At 37.5% G+C, this 23081-nt stretch overlaps 1 protein-coding gene and 1 long non-coding RNA gene across 3 annotated transcripts in view; one reads left to right on the forward strand and one right to left on the reverse strand.

Annotated features, from left to right (window-relative positions):
* Positions 1 to 4455: 4455 nt before the first annotated feature.
* The window catches only part of myo15b (myosin XVB), a 194484-nt gene continuing 175858 nt past the window's right edge, over positions 4456 to 23081 (reverse strand). The window contains exons 61-66 of the mRNA XM_072914051.1: positions 13739 to 13887; positions 13549 to 13661; positions 13034 to 13167; positions 11946 to 12079; positions 9611 to 9751; positions 4456 to 4886 (exon numbers count right to left, since the gene is read on the reverse strand). Coding sequence (XP_072770152.1) covers positions 4800 to 4886; positions 9611 to 9751; positions 11946 to 12079; positions 13034 to 13167; positions 13549 to 13661; positions 13739 to 13887 — 758 coding nt within the window. The 3' untranslated portion in view covers positions 4456 to 4799. The remainder of the gene's footprint in view (positions 4887 to 9610; positions 9752 to 11945; positions 12080 to 13033; positions 13168 to 13548; positions 13662 to 13738; positions 13888 to 23081) is intronic.
* Positions 6145 to 7243, forward strand: LOC133610070 (uncharacterized). 2 transcript variants are annotated; one of them, XR_009815830.1, is made up of 3 exons: positions 6145 to 6284; positions 6539 to 6606; positions 6720 to 7243. It is a non-coding gene; the product is annotated as an uncharacterized lncRNA (long non-coding RNA). The 2 variants fall into 2 exon arrangements; XR_009815831.1 differs by having other exon boundaries at positions 7060 to 7243.

Below are 23081 nucleotides of genomic sequence, written 5' to 3' on the forward strand. Positions count from 1 at the left end.
CCTACTGTTTCGGAGTATGCACTGCGTGACACTGCTACAAGTAATACTAACTTTGCTTATAATACTAAGATAAAAAAAATAATAACACAAATAATAAGAATGATAATAGTCATAACTATTATTATATAGGGAAAAATACACAGGCATGAATATATTAATAATAATCGTTATATTGTAGCAGGCATACTTGCCAACCCTCCCGGATTTTCCAGGAGACTCCCGAAATTCAGCGCCTCTACCGAAAACCTCCCGGGACAAATTTTCTTTTGAAAATCTGCCGAAATTCATGCGGATCTGAATGACGTGTCGACAGCCTGTTTTCACGTCCGCTTTCCCACAATATAAACAGCGTGCCTGCCCAATCACGTTATAACTGTAGAATGATCGAGGGTGAGTTCTTGGTTTCTTATGTGGGTTTATTGTTTGGCAGTTTCATTAACGTCCTCCCAGCGCGGTAACAACACACAACAACAGTCACGTTTTCGTCTACCGTAGAGCAGTTTGTCTGCCGTAAACAGCAATGTTGTGACACTCTTAAACAGGACAATACTGCCATCTACTGTACATGCATATGTGACAATAACATCTAGGGCTTTTAGAGAGTGCAGTGCACAACTGCGCACACAACAAGGAGATGAAGCAGAATGCGTCATCAGAGAAGGTGTTCAGCATGGTTAGAAAAATAGTGACAGAGAATAGAACAAGGATGGACAATTCAACCCTTAACTCAACAATGAGTAGATGAGTGTTATGTGTGTGTATATGTGTAAATAAATGAACACTGAAATTCAAGTATTTCTCTTATATATATATATATTTTATATATATATATATATATATATATATATATATATATATATATATATATATATATATATAATAAAATAAATAAATATATATATATATATATATATATATAATAAAATAAATATATATATATATATATATATATATAATAATTCACTGAAAGTCAAATATTTCTTATATATATATATATAATAAAATAAATAAATAAATATACATATATATATGTATATATATATAAAAAAATAAAAAAATAAAAAAAAAAATATATATATATATATATATATATAATAATTCACTGAAAGTCAAGTATTTCTTTTATATATATATATATATATATATATATATATATATATATATATATATATATATATATATATATATATATATATATATATATGAAATACTTGACTTGGTGAATTCTAGCTGTAAATATACTCCTGCCCTCTTAACCACGCCCCCAACCACGCCCCCCGACCACGCCCCCATCCCACCTCCCGAAATCGGAGGTCTCAAGGTTGGCAAGTATGGTAGCAGGACACCAAACCTACTTACCAACCCTCCCGGATTTTCCGGGAGACTCACGAAATTCAGCGCCTCTCCCGAAAACCTCCCACGACAAATTTTCTCCCGAAAATCTCCCGAAATTAAGGCGGAGATGGAGGCAACGCCCCCTCCAGCTCCATGCGGACCTGAGTGAGGACCAGTGACGTGCGGTGAGGTTCATGGCTGGTGAGGCACTGACTTCATCACAGTCAGATTTACAAACATATGAACCCTAAAGAGTATCTTATTCACCATTTGATTGACAGCAGATAACGGGCTATGTTTAAAAGCTCATACCAGCATTCTTCCCTGCTTGGCACTCAGCATCAAGGGTTGGAATTGGGGGTTATATCACCAAAAATGATTCCCGGGCGCGGCGCCGCTGCTGCCCACTGCTCCCCTCACCTCCCAGGGGGTGATCAAGGGGACAAATTTCACCACACCTAGTGTGTGTGTGACAATCATTGGTACTTTAACTTAACTTTAACTTTACACAAACAAAATGTAGCACACAAAAAAGCACATTTAATAAAAAAAACCTTGTTATGATCTTACCTTTACTTATAAATGAAGTCCATGCGCTGCTCCTTTTGAACAAAAGCATCAATAACGTGTTTATAGAAGTCTTCCTTATCTTTCTTCAGTTTTAAAAGTCTCTCTGTCTCGATGGAGATCTTCCTTTAATTATTACCTCCTGCTTCGATTGAAAGTCCGGTTTAAAAAACTGTTTTATTTTAGATATGTAATCCTCCATGTTAAAAGTCCAGGCGAGAGGAAAAAAATAAACGATCGCTAACTGTTGCTGCTTGTTGTCACTTATTCTGCAGCCGAGTAGTCGCAAAAATGTTCCCTGGGATAACTAGCGCCCTCTACCACCATGAGGCGGGATTGCTGCGAGCCTCAGCCAGTGCGCCTTCGCAGCCGTTTTATGATTGCTCAGCACAAGAAATACTTTACACACATACAGTTGTTGACAAAATACACTATACATTATATACCTCAGCTAACTAAACTATGGAAATGTATAAGATAATTCATACAGCAATACGGTCTCACTGCACAGCAGGCCAGCAGTTAGCCGAGTCATTGCGCAATCCATGGTGAGGCTCAACTGGCTGGTGACTCACCGCAAGTCTCTTCTCAGTATTTGAACGGCAAATGTGAAAATTCAGCAATTTTGAATAAAAAATATCTAAAACTGGTGAAGTTAAATGGAAAATAACCTTATAGTATAATCACTGGATACTTATACCAATTTTTTTTTTTTCTTTTCTTTTTACATTGTTTTTCTTTCTATGATGGCACGTGAGGCCCCGCCTCACCTGCCTCCCCTGACTGCACGTCACTGATATATATATATATATATATATATATATATATATCCATCCATCTATTTTCTACCGCTTATTCCCTTCGGGGTCGCGGGGGGCGCTGGAGCCTATCTCAGCAACAATCGGGCGGAAGGCGGGGTACACCCTGGACAAGTCGCCACCTCATCGCAGATACACACACACACATATATATATATATATATATATATATATATATATATATATATATATATATATATATATATATATATATATATATATATATATATATATATATATATAAATATATATATATATATATATATATATATATATATATATATATGTATGTACATATATACATATATATAGAGCAGGGGTGGGCAAACCTTTTGGCTCACAGGCCACATTGGCTTTTGAAATTTGACAGACAGGGCGAACACATTTCAAAGCATATCATATCTGTTGGAACTAAGAATAGACTTCCCAGACATGGGCTATACATGTATTTTCATATCAGAACCTCAAAGAAACACAAAAATGGTATTGTAGGGTAAACACTTACATTCTCTTTCAGTGGGAGCAGTGTTGCTGATCACCCTTTTTTTGCCAATGCGTTGAAGTCTAGTATCAGTTTTGTTGTGGCAATTCTCAAAACTCATCTTTGCCTAATTTTGTCCTAATATTTGGCGGGCCGGATTAAAAAAAACAACGGGCCAGATGTGGCCCCCGGGCCGTAGTTTTCCCATCCCTGATATAGAGACATCCTGGATGAAAACCTTCCTATCCAACCTGATGGAGCTTGAGAGGTGATGCAAAGAACAATGGGCGAGACTGTATTAGTGATTCCCAGAGCCCAAAAAAAGTCTGCGGGCTATAGAGCGTTTTGTATTCGGGCTCCAGTAATGTGGAATGCCCTCCCGGTAACAATTAGAGATGCTACCTCAGTAGAAGCATTTAAGTCCCATCTTAAAACTCATTTGTATACTCTAGCCTTTAAATAGACCCCCCTTTTAGACCAGTTGATCTGCCGTTTCTTTTCTTTTCTCCTCTGCTCCCCTCTCCCTTGTGGAGGGGGAGACACACAGGTCCGGTGGCCATGGATGAAGTGCTGGCTGTCCAGAGTCGGGACCCGGGGAGGACCGCTCGCCTGTGCATCGGTTGGGAACATCTCTGCACTGCTGACTCGTCTCCGCTCGGGATGGTGTCCTGCTGGCCCCACTATGGACTGGACTCTTACTATTATGTTGGATCCACTATGAACTGGACTCTCACAATATTATGTCAGACCCACTCGACATCCATTGCATTCGGTCTCCCCTAGAGGGGGGGTTACCCACATATGCGGTCCTCTCCAAGGTTTCTCATAGTCATTCACATCGACGTCCCACTGGGGTGAGTTTTTCCTTGCCCTTATGTGGGCTCTGTACCGAGGATGTCGTTGTGGCTTGTGCAGCCCTTTGAGACACTTGTGATTTAGGGCTATATAAATAAACATTGATTGATTGATTGACTGCCCAAAGATAGGTGTGCCAAGCTTGTGGCATCGTATTCAAAAAGACTTCAGGTTGTAATTGCTGCCAAAGGTACATCAACAAAGTATTGAGCAAAGGCTGTGAATACTTATGTACATGTGATTTTTGAGGTTTTTATTTGTAATAAATTTACAAACAACATACAATTTAAAGGGAACTTTTCTACACACCAACCACTTGCAGAAAGACACAGAAAGCACGTTATAAATGTGACTTTATTTACACCAAAGCATATCCAATACATATTATTTAGACCTCAAGTAAGTGTTAAATGTAGAATAGAATCATCATAAGTCCCCTTTTATGATGTACTTGAACAATTTCACAGGGTATAATTGGCATATAATATACTGTACATCTGATTTTTAAAAACAAGAAGTGCACAAATTACAATACATTTTTGAGTTTCTTTATTTTACACAGTATGGAAAGTTTTATAGTTGGAAAACTGCCATAAAAGATGCATGTCTATGCAGCTGTAAGCATGATTACATGGTTATTATCAAGATGACATGATCATTATCAACAAGTGTGCATATATTGTACGTCATGTATTCTAGTTAAGTTAAAAGAATAAACATGGTCAAATGAAAACAGACACGGTCTACTGGTGATTAGAAACGCTGCTCTTGACTGAGGGACGGATCAGCTCTTCCATTATCATAGCAAGGATGTGACACAACTCCTTCGCCTAAAAGAAACAAGCACACCACGGAAAAAGTCGAGTCACACACGAAACATATAACATCATTTGTAGTATAAAATAATAAACATCCATATATTTTCTATAGATAGGCTCCAGCAACCCCCCGCAACCCCAAAAGGGACAAGCGGTAGAAAATGGATGGATGGATGGATATTTTCTATAATGATTGTCCACATTAGGATCTTTGGTGAGCTGAACCCTCCCAGCTGCCTTTGTGTGAGAAGTGAGGTACACCCTGGACTAGTAATTTTGCCAATTTTTTATTATATTCACAATATTTCTGATGTGCATCATTTTAAACTGTCACTTTTTTATCCCACTATTCTATTGGTTTCATTTATTAAACACTGTTACGTCTTCGGGGGCGCATAGCTGCGCTGGTAGCGTTCCTTCCAAGGCAGGAAACAAGCAGGAGTAGCGTGCAGGTAAGATTAAGGTTTTTTGGGATGAAAGCTGTTGATAGTCCAACTCATACTGACTGGTACACACAAGCTATGGAGATGATATCAGTAGAACAAACTGCATTTAGTTTAGATAATAATGAGTCATATATTGGAATATGGGATCCATTATTTAAATTTGTTTCAACTAATAAATGAACCAAAATATGACTTATTATATCTTTGTGGAAAATGTTGGACGCGGTGTGTTGTCGGGCTTATGGGATGTGATGCAAGTGTAAGCCACTGTGACACTATTGTTCAATTTTTTTAGAATTTTTTATTAATGTTTTTAATGATGATATCAATGAGGGTTTTTTTTAGTCACTGCTATTTTGAAATTGTTACCAATATTGATGCTGTTGTCGATAATGTTCATTTTTGTTTCACTACATTTGGATTTGTGTGTCCTCATTTGCTCTGTTTATTGTTGTTCTTAATGTTGCTGGGACGGGTTTGGTTTTGGAATTGGATTGCATTGTTGTGGTGTTGTGTATTGTTTTGTTGATTGATCAATAAATTCATAATAAAAAATAAAAAAAATAAAAAAGATTAAGGTTTTTAATTAATTAAACGCAGGACAAAAATACAAAACTGAAGACGCTAGCAAGCGTGGAGCTAAACAAAACCAAAATGTCACTAAGGGTGGAAAAACGAGGAAAGCTAGTCTGTACAAAAATCACTAGAGCGAGGAGAAAAACCGGGAGAACGTAACTGTTGCCAATCGCAAACATTGACCCGGCAACTAATGCTGGGTGACATGAAACTATAAAGGGGAGTGATTAACCAAAACACCTGGTGGGAACACTAATTGCTAAACAAAGACAGGTGAGGAGAATCAGTGCCCATGGAAAGCGACAGTAAACAGGGAAAGAAGGTGCACCCACCCAGGAAACAGACGGAAACAGGAAAACTCCCAAACATAAATCATGCCATGACCCAGGTAACGGATCATGACAAACACAACAATTACACATTTTATTGGGTGTTCCCCCCAATCACTTTGCAATTTACTGAAAATACAGGTTTTTTATGACTCACACAGTGGCTTTATTTTGCAGTCTCACCTCTTTTTTTCCCAGAGTTAGTTTTTAGTGTGGAAACATTTCTGTTATAAAGTATTCTAGAATAGTATTGCCTTTAAAACTTTTAGGGTTAGTAATTCCTTCCGTTTCTGTCCTTTTTTTAAAAATCCAGGATGGCTGCAAAATAATACCGCAATGTGGCTGAAGAAAGTGGCAACTGTCAGCACCTTGATAAAGAAGGTGAGAATCACAATTTAGCTCAAGGAAGAAATAACTCCAAAGCATTAAGGTGGTGTCCGTGTGGCTCTTTCCTTCTGTCCTCCTTCTCCGGTCATCACCGTCTTTGCCAACAGAAGTCTTCTATAAAGTTACTTTATCTATTAAATGTGTAATTTCTACGTATGTTGCATTGTTTTCTGCATTTAAACTAATAACTATAATTATTACCTGGGCTACAAGGTTATGTGATCGCCAGGTTTATCGGTCGGTCAGTAAATTAGAAATTTGACAAAAAAATGTATGGGTGAATTTTCATGAAACTTTAAGGTAATGTTCGAAATGGGATCAGGAACAAGTGATTAGATTTTGGGGGTGAACCTGATGACGCCTACTACATTAACTTATGTTAATGGTACGAGGCTGAACTTTTCTGCTTGTCTATGGTACCTGCCCGGTCCACGCCTCCACCCACAGGGACAAAGAGAGTGGATGACTGACAAGAGTGTTGATCTTATTCCACTATACAACAAACGTGACTGACTGCTGTGACCGATGCAAAAAACGCACCCTCTTGCCCTGTTATGGATGGTTGTGGAAGGACACTGAGGAGGAACTCTTCTGCGCACACTTCACTGCAAGTGTGATTTATAAAGAGAAGAATGTGTAAAATTCTGTGCAGAATGGTTGTATTATTTCTTGGCGTACGTCAACGTTCCCTCTAAGGTGCGCGCCTGAGCGTCCTCTGCGCACAGCAAATATATGCCGCGCACCAAATCAAATCCCATCTGAATTCTAAACAAAATAAACACATCATTTATTCTGTGTAATTTTGCAATGCAACTCTGAGTGACAGTGACAACAAGCGGCCCTAACGGTGTTCGTCAACACCGTTCAATTGAACACCGTTCAATTATTGTAACGTCTATCAAGATGCTTCGAGGACAGGAATTATATCGATCACTTTATTGAGCAAAACTGTTTATTTTCGGCCATAACCACACCAAAAACATGAGTAAAAAACTTCTAACTCGAAAAACTAGTCATCAGGCCAAAACCAACTTGTCATCTGTCACCAACACGCATAGCACTAACCCACTGGTGCGTTTATGGCCACACAAAAAGTCGGACAACTCACACACCACACAAAGTTACACTATGACTCCTCAGTCATACGTGTGCTTATTCTACTGTCATTTATTATTAATGTTAATTTATTGATATTAATCATGGAATGTTGTTACTAGAGAAAGTTACAGGAATGCACACTTCATCCTATGCTTACATTTCATTGTGCAACATGAGGATGTTTAAGGGGAACTAAATGTGATCTCTGAAAGGGGTACAAATGATTTCCAAAGCAGGACCCCCACCCAGACATATTGTACAATACTAATCCATAGCTTATGAAAAACAAGATTTCTTTTATTTTCATTACAAGTGGGCCAAATCACTAATATTACAAAATAATCTCATGAAAATGACTCCTCTCATTTGAGTGTTATTATAAAAGATTGGTTTGAGACAGGTGTGCTGCTGGTATTGCCACGTGTGATGTTGCTCACATGTGCTCCGCTGAATGCTCAGGGAGTTTTTGTGTTTGCTCACACACATGAACAATTAGAGGGAACATTGGCGTACGTACATTATGAACTTTGTGCTTATGCAATGTTTACGTTGGAATTCACGGAGAGTTTTCTAAATGAGGCTATAGATGCGCGTAACATACATACACCATAGGGTGCACTGGATTATAAGGCGCACTGCCGATGAATGGTCTATTTGCGATCTTTTTTCATATAAAAGGCGCACCGGATTTTAGGACGGGAATGGAAGAAGTGTCAAAAGATGGAGCTAACTGTTTTAATGACATTCAGACTTTACTTCAATCAATAACGGAGCAGCGTCTCCTCATCCGGAAACAACAACGAAGGCCGTAAATGTTGTCCCGCGAAAAACGGTCCGACCGCAACTCTAATAACTAAAGTTCCTTGGGTGAATAATTTAAACTCACTACACCGGTATGTTTTTGCGCTTTCATGGCGAGTTTACTGACAGATATAAGTAAGAAATTTACACTACTTTATATTAGAAATGGCAACAGCAGAGTATGAATGTCCCATAACAAGAAGATGGAGAAAAAGAAGAAGCTTATCGACTACGTCGTCGGTACGGACTACAAAGGCGGATGCGCGCAATTTTTCAGGATTTATGAAGATCCCAAATACAGATCAGTAGGTACCAGAAGGTAAAAAAAAGTTGCTTTTGCATAATATTGCGACACAAAACGCCAGATAATATGTCTTACCTTATACACACACCATAATAATACTCGTATGTTTAATGCACCAACAATCCACCAAGTGGTGCGGCTTCATAGCTTACCAAAGTCGTACTAAAACGCTTTGATATATTTTTGAGTGCCGTGTGTAATGTTCTATATTTTCAATGGAACATATAAAATGTTGGTGTTGTTTACTTGAGTGATATTGCCATCATACTTTTTACAACATATCTCTGCCACACTTATCATTACACCATGTACCAAATAAAATTGCTTTGAGGTCGGTGAGCAAAACCAGAAGTATTCCGTACATTAGGCACACTGGGTTATTAGGCGCACTGTCGAGTTTTGAGGAAAAAAAAGTATTTTAAGTGCACTTTATAGTCCGGAAAACACGGTAGTTGTAACGACAAGCTACATTCACACTTTCCCTATAATGTGGTAATGAGTTGAGCAAATAGGTTGCACCAAGTTTATCTGTGGCAGTCCACATTCCATTTATTTGTGGCAACCCATCATTAATAAAGCATGTATGGGAATACTGGATTAGGATTAAACAAGATCTGCTGTGTATAACTTTGAACACGCTATGTTAATTATTGTAACTTTGCCGAGCATGTCAGAAATAATTGGAGTGGATTGAAATGTCAGGGAGAAGTTGCAAGTCGTCTTCTGATATCAGGAAAAGCTGTGTAACCTATGACACCCTCTGAGCAGCAATTAACGAGCAAAGGTTACAATCACCTGTTTGAGACAAATTGTCACTTTCTTGGGTTGATTGGGTTGGCCATAGTTGATGTCCATTGACGGCAGCTTTCCTGCTTTTTTAGGTCGTATAGTCCGCATGGACTGAACGTCAAGCAGAGGAATTTGAAAAACTTGCTCCTGAAAAGGAAAGAGACATTTAGCCATTTTATCAAACACAGTATTATGAAAGGGACAAGCGGTAGAAAATGGATGGATGGATGGAGTATTATGTACACTTTAAAGGGGCTTTTTGCAGCTTGCTCAAAGTTACACTTACATTACAGGAACACCACCCGCTAGCCTATGTTAGCATTGGTAGTAAAAATAAAATAATTACGTATATATACTTTTTACATGTTCATATTTTTCACAATTACAAATTGAAAGTTGACTGATTAAACGTTGGTCTGATGTTCACGATTCTCAATCACTGCTTGCTGTGGCGCAAGCATATACACAAAAGCAGTCCCAAGGAAACAACTAAATATTTGCTGTCATGTTGTTGTTAAGTCTACTGCTCGCTAGTGTTACCATGAGTTATTGTGTAGAAATATGGGGAAATAACTACAAATGTGCGCTTCATTCACTAACGATGTTACACAAAAGATAAATTAGAATAATACATAATGTTGGATATAGAGAACATACAAACCCTTTATGTATTGAATGACAATTATTGAAATTCAACGATTTGGTGCATTTGCAAACAGCTAAAATGATGTACAAAGCAAACTATAACCTGCTACCCAAGAATGTACAACAATTCTTCTCAACAAAAGAGGAGAAATATAACCTTAGAGGAAAATCTAATTTAAAACATGTGTATGCTCGTACAACACTTACAATCTTTAGTATATCAGTAGGTGGAATTAAATTATGGAATGGATTAACCAAATAAATCGAACAAAGCACCAATATGATTCAGTTTAAGAAACTGTTCAAACTACAAGTGTTCACAAAGTACACAGAACAATAATTATGATGAACATCTTGAACGCCTTTTTTCTTTTCTTTTTTATTGAGACAAATATTATTTATGTATTTAATATTTGTTTGCTTACTATGGTATATGATGTATTTATTATTTATTTGTTCACTGTTCTGTTAAAGAGAACAAGGAAATTGGATAAAATTGCTATGGTATGAAAAAGGGGTAGGATTAAATAAGCTCTGCTTCTTCCTACTCCTTTTCGGACGTGCTGTAATGAAACAACTGGAATTGTGTGATGAATACAATGAATACGATATAATACATTGTATCGTATGCATGTTCGAAATAAACTGAAACTGAACTGATAGGCTGCACTATACTATATCCTATCTATAATATTGGCTAACATTGAATTTAAAGCAACTCTGCAATCAATATGAGCAAACATTTTTAGATAAAGTTTGACAAATTACTATCATAAGCTGACCACAAACATAACAACACAATACATTTAAACTATCTAATGCAGTTAAAACATGACATACAATGACAAGGAAATGTTTGTGGAGATTTCATGTGAAAATCATGTAAGTTGAACTGAAATGATGTATGAAAATGTTTTAATTTAGGTACAATGGGAATTTTCAGGTTGCAAAAAAACTGTTATCCTATTTGATGCTGTAATGGTTTGAATGCGTTGAGAAATGTGGAAACAATTTAAATTTTTGGGACAAGAAATGGAATTTTGGAATGAGTTGATACATTTGGACTTTGTAAAAAGTGGCTTTTTTGAATTGGAATGTTTCTTGGGGAATGTGGAATTACACAATGTTTTTGGAATATGTCAATAAAAGCCAAATAAGCTGACTATTTTGATGTTGAAATACTTTGTATGGGTTGAGTTGAGTTGAGTTGCGTTTGTGTTTATTTGGAACATGCATGCATACAACATGATAAACCACAATTTCCAGTTTCTCTATTCAACATGTTCAAAAAGGAGTAGGAAGAAGCAGAGCTTATTTAGTCCTACCCCTTTTCCTTTACATAGCAGTTGCTAAAACCTTTGTTCACTTCCTGTTCTCCATTTATTCACAATATACTCCATAAGTAATAATAACAATAAATACATAATAATTAGTGAAGTAAGTTATATTTCATATGGTGAGATAAGTAAGATTATCCAGAAAATGAATGGATGTAATTGCGGAAGTAATTGACAAAATAAAAATGGAAGAATGTTGGGCTTTTGGAGTTTTTCCTTGCCCGGATATGGGTACAGATCAGGGAATGTCTTCGTGGTTTGTGCAGCTCTTCAAGGCACTTGTGATTAATAGGTTGATTGATGGTACTGAAGAAAATACAGTAAAGTATGAGTGAATAATCGCCAACTACATGAAATACCTGTGTTTTGGGATGGATAAAAAGCACTCCATTATGGCTGACGCTGACCATGCAGGGTGAAGGACAGTCACGTTGGCTGACTTTCTGCGCCAAGTATGTGTTGGAGACAAACTGAGGCTGCTCTCTCAGAAACACTGAAAGTGAAACGCAAAGTCGTCAGGAGGAAAAAGGCAGCGCAGCCTCCTAATGCTAATGCTATCGCTTTGTGTATAATTTACTTACAAAGTCAATCATTACAAAAATGTCAAACGATAACAACGTGAAAGAAAAAAGCAGGTATAAAGAAAAATATATCGAGAGAAATAAAGAGGGGCGTGACAGAGGTCAAACACTGTGTGGCTCCACTCCACTGTACCTGACTACCACTCCACATGATACAGTGTCCAAAACCTTATTACTACATAGATCCATCCATCCATCCATTTTCTACCGCTTATTCCCTTCGGGGTGGCGGGGGGTGCTGGAGCCTATCTCAGCTACAATCGGGCGGAAGGCGGGGTACACCCTGGACAAGTCGCCACCTCATCGCAGGGCCAACACAAATAGACATACAACATTCACACTCACATTCACACACTAGGGCCAATTTAGTGTTGCCAATCAACCTATCCCCAGGTGCATGTCTTTGGAAGTGGGAGGAAGCCAGAGTACCCGGAGGGAACCCACGCAGTCACGGGGAGAACATGCAAACTCCACACAGAAAGATCCCGAGCCCGGGATTGAACCCAGGACTACTCAGAACCTTCGTATTGTGAGGCAGATGCACTAACCCCTCTTCCACCGTGCTGCCCCCTACATAGATACTTCCGCCATAAATGCAATTAAACAGTTACATAAAGTACTCTTCAATATTATAAACACAATACAAAATAGACGTTCCTCCAACTTATTTGCACTAACATTGTGATTGCAAGTATTTAAAGTGTGCCTTATTAATTACTTTAAACAAGCAATATGAACATTGTCAATAAAGTAAATAGTCCCCTTTCACTGAATAAACGTAACGCACTTTCAGTACAAATGCTAATAAACGTGAACGGTATTTAAGCTCCTCTGGGCAGAATGTGGAGAAGAAATTTAATACTAACCAACAAATTGTATTTTGGCATCCAGAGGGCTGAGGGACTGCATTGCTTGTATCTTGCTCACACAGGAAGAGTGGATCTCATCCATTTTAGCTTTCTGTCCCTCCGCGGAAGGAAGGTATTTCTTTATCTCCTGCCTGACAGGAAACATGCACACAGTAGATCGGTCATTTAAAGAAACACTTGGGAATCAAAAAACACTTCTCATTTAACTTTCTCCATCATGCTGAAAATAAAACACTACACACTCGTACAGATTGTACAAATATTCATGCTATTCCTGTTCAGGGTGATGGTGAGCTAGACTTTATCACAGCTGACTTTGTCAATCACGGGACATATATACAGGTTTACAAACAAGCTTTCACACTGTCACTGAGCGGGACTCAACCTTCACAACCTCATGACAACCTCAACTATAGACTATCAGTGATTTCAAACATTGTCAACAGATGAGTGCTAATAAAATGTCAATGAAAAGGTAATAATAAACATCCCAAATGATCAAAAACACTCACAATGAGGGTTGGTCCTTCAGTCCCAAGGACAGATATTGCAAAGCTGACAGTTCCGCCATTTGCTGGACTGAAGATTCATGAATACGATTACCGTTCAGGTAGTCATCCAAAAGCTACAGAGAAAGACAAAAGTCTTCACCGAAACGACTAGGAAATGTGCACTGGAATGTTCAGCCGGTCATCTGGTCACCTGTTGATAGTGAAAATCCACATAAAAATCATTGTTGAAACACAGAGGTGTTCTCCACATCACTCTTCTTAGAGAAAAGACGATGCATCCATCATCCAGTAAAAAGTCCATCAGGTATTCATTTGAATGAAGAGGCCGTACCATTCCATCTGAAAGTGCCAAAAAGATGGATGAGAGAAGACCCTGATTTGACCGCACCCATTTATTAAACATCAGTCATCAATTATTAAAGGGGACCAATGATGATTTTCCTTTTTTCTGACTTCCAAATTTTGTTTACATTGTTGGATACTCGTGTTAAACAATGCTAAAGGTACATGCATTTGGGTGTGAGCTTGCACGCAATTTGGGATGCATGTGTGTGTGTGGGTGTTTGTGTATACAGTATATGTAGATAATGTAGATATGGCCTTTCCACAATGGCTGGCCTCTGTTAGACACGAACGCACATCCAAAATTGTATATATATACAGTATATAATGTATATACTCCCATAACCCCGAGAGGGACAAGCGGTAGAAAATGGATGGAAGGATGGATATATATATATATATATATATATATATATATATATATATATATATATATACATATATATATTTACATATATATATATATACATATATATATATATATATATATATACATATACATATATATATATATATACATATAGTAGTATAGGAAAGAGACAAATGGACTACAGGTTCATCTCAACAAGACTGTTTCGTGGGTACCAACTCAACAGGAGATTTGATGAGAATGTGCTTTACGATCGCTTATATACTGAGTGTACAGGATGGTTTAGATCATGGTAATGGGCTAATCTGCTTAATCTAATTTATGCAGTGCATACTTTAACAACAATTTAAGTGTTGCACAAAAAGGGCTTTGTTCCTGTGGCGGCATGAGGATACCAGCTCATTTCGTTTGTTTAGTGTGGAATGAGGAATTTCTCTTAGAGACATAGGTCGCACCTTTTACTGGAACTGCTATGCGGCTTATGTGATGATACCATGCACCAGGAAATACAGTGTTTAATGTTGTTGTCCTTCAGGTTCCAGATATGCTTGCTGAGTTCGGTGGAATTTTTGTGTTTAGCGTGGCGGAATGAGGCGTTGTGGTTCTTATATCTTGTTTTGAAGTTGTTTTCCGTTAGTCCAATGTACATGTCCGTCTTGTTGTTGTCTTTGCACCTAACTGTGGCTTGGTAAATGACTGATGATGGTAGGCAGTTTGCGTCAAGTGGGCAAGTGTTCTTTGTTAGAATAATTATGTATATATTATCATCATAACTTTATGCTTAAGGGCCATACTATAAAGTATTGTCAATTTGTGCAGAGCTAGCAATCCAAAAGATTGCTAGCCTCGTTATCAGTGTTGTGTGCAGACTCGGCCTGCTGGCAGCCAAGGCCGAATATTTGGTTCCAAGACCAGACAAAGCAGAGAAGAGACTGGGCGATATCACCAAGTGTCAACATATTTGCATTTTTGTATTATCATATATTGTGTCTTACTGGAGTTGTCGAGATTACCCCCTTCCCTCAGTCACCGTGATGTAATAGGGCCATTTTCCTAATAAATGGAGGAGGCGCACGGGCTTTTCTTTAGAACGTAGTTTGGATCTGTAACTAGAGTACAGCCCAAAACACGTGTCTCCTCATGAGCTAAATTGAACTCCGTCTCTGATTCATTCCTTGCTTCTTGTCTGATTAGTAGATGTCAACAGTGTTTGCACCTGACATCTCTTTGGTCCTTCGAGTCGGATCCCAACACGTCTGACGATTCCAGCCTGGTGAGTAAAACCAGAAGACCATGGCACCCACATCTCCCATTGAGGAGCTGCTTTTTCTGCACCCTGGCTGGATCTGACGACTGACGGGGAACCGAGGACAAGAGGAAGGAACGCAGATTTCAGTGAGTACGTTTTGAATTACAAAGGAAAAATAGCGTGTGACTGAGGGTTACGACGCATAGAAGAAGAAAAAAAAGCGTGTAACTAAGGGTTACGACGCATACAAAAAGCGTGTGACTAAGGGTTACGACGCAAAAACAAACCCTGTAAATCCTAGGCTCTAACAGGTAAAAAGGCCTACAAATCAGAAGGACGTCGGAGTCCGCAAAGAATGAAACTTCCGTAAGATTCAACATTGAAAATAAACCAAATTAAGGACATCGGAGTCCACGTAAAAACCGACAATTCTAAAACAGAAGAGGCCATATAAGGACGTCGGAGTCCACAAGTACTGAAACTTCCGTAAAACAAGTGTGAAAGGTATGAACGTGAGAGTGTGTGGGAGTTATCGCCACTAGGCGATCACTCCATACTAAAGTTGTGAGAAGTAATAGTGGGTTATTGTGGAGGCACCAGGCAAGACATCTCCACTGGGGGAAAAACCTCCAGTAGAAGTGACATGTACCACAATAATAAATTGAACCACTATCTTACAACAAAGACAAAAGTAATCCTTATAAGTTCGGCTCTGTAAAGTACGACGGATTACTCCAAATTCTCAAAATGGAAAGAGGGACCCAAAGAAACGCAGATCTGATATGGTCTATTACAATCTATTATAACCAAAATAGGAGAAAACAACAACGGCAGCGGATACACCCTACTGCATGTTGGCGTTGTGGCAGAGAAGGACATTTAGCACGAGACTGTCCTGAGAAAAAACAAAACGTAGATCAGCGTTAAACAAAATCTAATCAGAGGACATACTAAGTTATGAGAACTTAAGTAAACAGACAGCAAGTAAACCAGAAATAATAATTGAAATAAATAACAAAGAAAGCAAATTTCTATGTGACACTGAAGCATGTAGAATTACATGTAGAGAATAAAACTAAATGGAAATAAATGTCTGCAAGATAAGAAGTCTGTCCAGTGTTTACAAGGACGAGACGTCATGAACTGTGCTCGGATTAGTAATAGATAGATAGCACTCTATTGATTCCTTCAGGAGAGTTCCCTCAGGAAAATTAAAATCCCAGCAGCAGTGTACAAAATTGAGATTGAGTTTAAAAAGTAAAAAGTAAATAATGGGGGTATAAATGGAAACAAAATAGAAAAATATTATAATAGAATAAAAATAAAAAGCAACAATGACAATGAAAATATAACAGTAAAATAAGAATATCACAAGAGAAACTAGGCATTAATGACCATGTTATGAAAAAGTATTGCACTGTTATTGTTTTGCATCCCCTGTCATCCTAGCTCCCCCAGAGAGGAGTTGTACAGTCTAATGGCGTGTGAGACAAAGGATTTTTTTTTTTTGTCTAAATCATATCTAAAGTTTAAAATTCTAAAATTCAGGTTATGAAGGAGGAATGATTGTTAAGAGATAAATAAAGATGCATGACATTAAAAGGTTTTGGATTGCTGCTGACCATGTTGTATTTTATAAGACTGATTTATTTTGGATTGTTGTGTTTGTATTGTGAAAAGAGAGAGAGGGAAAAAGAGAGAGAGAGAGCAGGTGAAGGAAGATTGAGGGTGAAGAGAATGGATTGAGAAAATATGGAAAACGAATGTTTATAACCTTACGTTAAGTGAATGGTTTCTAGGAGAGGAGAACAGAAAATAGAAACATTGTGTGAAGTGTAAGGAGGAGATGGATACAGGATGTTGTTTGTAAAGGAAAACGAAAGTGAAGAAAAGATGAGAAAGTGACAAATGAAGGTATTCACAAGTGGTAGGCTGTTGGTTGTGGTTCGCTGCAAGTTTGTGTATTTGTTTGTTTGGTAGTTTAAGTGAAATGGGAAGAAATCAATAGGAAGAATTAATGCAAAATGGAATAAACTAATGCGAACAAGAGATAATGGGGGATATTGAAATAAGTTATGAAGAAAATGTAGATTGAAGATATACATGTATGTTTGGATATATAAATAGCGCTTTTATATATACAAATATATATGTATATATATCTATAATTAAAATAATGGAACAAATAAAAACCTAGATTAATAACTATAATAAGAGTCGATATGTATAGCATGATAAAATGATATAAAATAAGTTACATGTTTAGAGGCTGAGGAAGAAAAAGAAAAAAAAAAAGAAAAACGCTCTTCGAGTGTGTTCGCCTTATCTCTTAGAATGTGCACTCACGCACACACATAACCTTGTGTGTGTGTGTGTGTGTGTGTGTGTGTGTGTGTGTGTGTGCGTATGGCGCACCAGGAGTGCAAGTTAGAAAATAAATGTATTAAGTGTAAGTTTTAAGTTGTTTAACTTTAAAGTGTAGTCTAACATTCTTAGGTTAGAATATTTTTTAGACATTTGCAGTACACCATACATCTGGGTGGTGAGCTATGATAAGATAATGGCATAACATTAAATAAATAAAGAGGCATGGCAATCTCAACAGCTTTCAGTTAGCTATAGACTTTTGATAATATAATGTGAGTAATATAACCATTTCAACTGTTTGCTTTGAATAATTGTTGAATAATAATTACAAATAAAACATTAAGAATTGGAAGAATGTCTCTTCTGAGTTGTAAAATTATAGTTAATACACTTAGACAGTTTTTAGTGGGTTTAAAATGTTACTTAAAATTACATGAAGTAATACGTATAACATTTGAATTAGGAATATTGATTTAGTGTTTATTAGGAAAATAAATGCTGTAATTTTAAACATCATATGCAGGATTGGACACATTTCACAGTGATTGATATCAGTAATGCATTCTTCTCGATACCAATACATAAATAAAGTCAATTTTGGTTTGCATTTACTTATAAAGGGAAAAGATACACCTATACAAGACTACCTCAAGGGTATGCGGAAAGTCAGACAATCTTTTCACAAGCAATGCATGCAAGCATGTCCAAATTCGACCCTCCAGGAGGAAGAAAAAGGTCTTGATATACATGGATGACATATTATTAGCATCACCGGATAAGGAAACCTATAGAAAAGATACATTAGCCTTATTAAATCATCTACACAGTGAAGGACACGAAGTAAGCAAAACAAAAGTCCAATTATGCAAAACAGAAGTAAAATATCTAGGACATTCTCTAAACAAAGATGGACGCACTATTGTGGGAAGCGGAAAAACAGCAGTGCTGCAAGCACCAAAACTACAAACAAAGAAGCAAATTGTCATTTCTAGAATTAACTAATAACTGTAGAAGTTGGATACCAAATTACACAGAAATAGTAGCTCCTTTAAGTAAATTAATGTATGAAAAAGATCTAAAAATGTCAACACCAATAGAGTGGAATTTAGAAGCTGAAGCAGCATTCTGTGAAATAAAAATAGAATAGGATATGTGCGGTTGTTACAGCAACTGAAGTTTTGAAAGCTATCAAATGAGCATCAAATGACTCAATGCAAGCGGCACAACTAGTAACACTAAAGCAAGTAAATTAATACGATCAAAATGTTACAATACACACAGATAGTCAATATGCATTCTCAACAGTGCACACATTTGCACAACACTGGCAAAATAGAGGAATGATAACGTCAACGGGAAACCTTGTAACACATGGAGAACTATTAAAAGTAATATTAAAAGCGGTACAGTTAGCAGCTAAAATAGCAATGTGCAAATGTGTGGCACACACCAACGGAACGGACGCAATATCTGTCACACGTGGGTTATGCAGCTTGCTGCGGTTCGTTCTTTCAATGCAAAAAGACGGCTCTGGACGAAGGTGTAAAGGTAGGATGGGATTTATTAACATAAATCATCCAACTACCAAAAACACAAACAACATAAAAAGAAAGGCGTGCCTAAAACACGTCAAGCTAAGACTAAAACAGAAGCTATGGCATGGAACAAGAAACTTAATTGGTACAGGCGTGACACAAACAGTGTGACATAAATAATGAAGCCAGGCCCACTGACTGGCAGAGGTAACTTAAATAATGCCTCTGATTGGTACTCGGGAAGCAGGTGAGCGGGCGAGCACTAATCAGAGACAGGTGAACAAAATAAGTCGCCATGGTGACAAAAACAAACAAGGAAGCCTAAACGGGAACTAAAGAAGTCCAAAATTAACAGAACATAACTAAACAAAACATGATCCGGACCACGGATCATGACAATATCACGTTTGCGGACAAAACAGCAAAACAAACAGCAGAAGAAGAAATACAAGGTTTTAAACTACAAACTAGTGAAATGAATAATGATATACTAAAAGACATGCAACAACAAAGTACTCCAAAAGAAAAAGATAAATGGAAAAATAAACCAAAAAAAAAAAAAAAAGAACAAAAACAAAAAACGGAGCCACGTTGAACAAAGACGACATCTATATATGTCCAGACAATAAATGAATTTTACCAAAAAAATCTGTATAAGTGGGCAGCAGTATTGAGCCATGGTTGTACTCATGTCTCAACAGGAGGGATGGTGACCCTTATACAGAAGTACTATACTACCTACAGCTTTTATTCTTATTCAAAAAATAAATAAAAATAAAAATTTGTAGGTCATGCATGACCTGTGCGAGGCCAATTCCCCAAAACCAAAACACCCGTTCCAGCATCTATGCATGGATTTTATTGAACAAAATAGGAGTGAAGAAAAACAGTGTTGTCTGGTCATAGTAGATGCATTTTCAAAGTGGGTAGAAATATTTTTTAAAGGAAAAGCAGATGTGCTAACAGTAGTAAAAGCATTATGCAAAGATATAATACCAAGATAGGGTATAACTAAATCTATACATGACAATGGACCTCAATTTGTAAATCAATTAATCAAGAATAAGAAGCTATTTAACCAACAGGAAGCAATATGTGAAGATGGGTGAAAATATGTCAACACGGCTAGATATATCTTGTGGTGTACCCCAGGGATCAATACTGGGACCAAGATTGTTTAATATTTATACAAACGACATTTGTAAAGCTACAAAGGACTTAAAGTTAGTTTTATTTGCAGACGACACAACTGCTTTCTGTTCAGGAGAGAACACACAGAAGATAATACAAATAACAGAATAAATGAACAAATTTAAAAAAATGGTTTGACTCTTTGAATCTCAGTAAAACTAAAATAATGCTATTTGGTAACAGTAGAAAAGAGCATCAAACACGAATACAAATAGACGGAGTAGATATTGAAAGGGTAAAAGAAACAAGATTTTGGAGAGTATAAATAGATGATCAAATGAACTGGAAATCTTATATACAAAACATACAACATAAGGTGGAAAAAAAAACATTTCAATAATGAATAAAGCAAAATACGTCCTGGGCCAAAACTCACTTCATATTCTCTACTGCTCGCTCGTGTTAAACTTAAAAGGATTCCCACCACGGGAACAGACTGGCCAAATTACTGGTGGTACCTCACAGGACATACAATACGGGGGAAGTGGACACTCTGGTCACTACATATATTATACTGTAGTATAGATTATATGTATTATTCTACTTATTTTGTGTCTGGTTTTGTATTTGTTTTGTATCATCCCGTGAGGTGTATATTATTTTTTGTTATATTTGGATGCATTTGTTTGGTTTGTAAGCTTGTGAATCTGGGCTATCCATTAAGTAAGACTACTTATTATGTTGAAGGGGGCAGGAAATATAAGATTCTCTTTATCCTGTTCCTTCTCAAGCATAGGTGTGTAAATATGTGTTCAGTTGCCAAAGTTTTGAATTGTCTATTGATAATGAATGAATGAATTACTGGCCCCGGGAGATAGTGAAGAAGCTAAATTTTTTAAAAGTCGAATAACTCTGAAACATTAAGGCCCAAATCTAGTGTTAACCATATCACTCCCTGATGGACAAAATAGACCACCCAATTCCACACTGTTCAACACGTCCAGATGGGGTTTCCAATTATGGGCATGGTCAAGTGGACTAGACCCATATTTCCTGGTGATTGTTTGCATAAATCAAACAATGCGCAACACCGAATAACCCAGAGTGTTCTAAACGCGCTGGAAGTCACAGTTGTAAGCGTACCATTTGATGATGTGGATAAATGTTCAAAGTAACAACTGGTGTGTAATAATTGGTTCCTCCTTTGGCTGTTAATTGGTTACTCATGGCAAAAAGGTTTAATTGAAGTAATCTGCGAAACAACTCCTGAATGGAATTGCACTACATGGGACAAAATCTAGCCTGTAACCAAAGAAACAAAGCAGAAACCAATATTTGATAAACATGTGACAAAAGCTAATTACACCTGCATTTACATACTAGGCTCTGGACAACAGTTAGGAAACTTATCGTCAGACAACTGCTTACACATAGTAAATGTATCAATATTTGTACAAAAATTGTTAACACGTCTGAACAGTTTGATATCCGAACATTGGAAAATAACTACACGTGATGTAAACTGGCAAAGTGTTGGAGATCCAACTTATATCGATACAATAGGTGTCCCCAGAGGTGTACCTGACGAGTACAAATTGGTAAATCAAGTTGCAGCTGGATTCGAATCATCCGTCTGCTGGTGGTGTACGATTAACAAGAATGTTGACAAAATAAACTATGTCCACTACAACATACAGAGATTAGGAAATTGGACAAAGGCCGGACTTGAAGTCGTCACTGATCAACTCGCCGCAACCTCCCTTAAGGCCTTTCAAAACCGTATGGCGCCAGACATGTTGTTAGCGGAAAAAGGAGATGTGTGCGCAATATTGGGTGAACAGTGTTGTACTTCATACCAAAATACACTGATGCAGAAGATAGCCTGACCAGAGCACTGGAAGGCCTTCGCACCCTCAACGGTAAAATGGAAGAGCACTCACCTATGTGGGATGGATGGTTGAATGTGTTCGGCAAATACAAGTCCTTGGTATCATCAATTCTAGTATCTATGGCTGTGTTTGCAGCAAAACTGACGTTGTGTGGATGTAGTTGTATTCCCTGTCTGGGTTCTCTGCTTAACCGTCTGATTACCACAGCGATTAGCCCAGCAGATGATAGAACTGTTCAGATGCACCTTCTGGCGGACGACAAGAAAGATGAATCTGATGACGAGGATACCTACCTGGACGGTGTTCCTGATCTGTTTCCAGACCCTGGTGACTATATATATATAAAAATATGATGATGTTGAACTCTGAGTGTAAACATAACTTGGCCCTAAAGAAATTAACTATTAACTGAAAATCGTGAGAAGAAGTTATTGGGGATAAGAAGATTCTGGGGAAGTTATGTGATAAACAGGAGGGAAATGTTAGAATAATTATGTATATATTATCATCATAACTTTATGCTTAAGGGCCATACTATAAAGTATTGTCAATTTGTGCAGAGCTAGCAATCCAAAAGATTGCTAGCCTCGTTATCAGTGTTGTGTGCAGACTCGGCCTGCTGGCAGCCAAGGCCGAATATTTGGTTCCAA

The sequence above is a fragment of the Nerophis lumbriciformis genome, linkage group LG11 (assembly GCF_033978685.3).
Source record: "Nerophis lumbriciformis linkage group LG11, RoL_Nlum_v2.1, whole genome shotgun sequence".
NCBI classification, from domain to species: Eukaryota; Metazoa; Chordata; class Actinopteri; order Syngnathiformes; family Syngnathidae; genus Nerophis; species Nerophis lumbriciformis.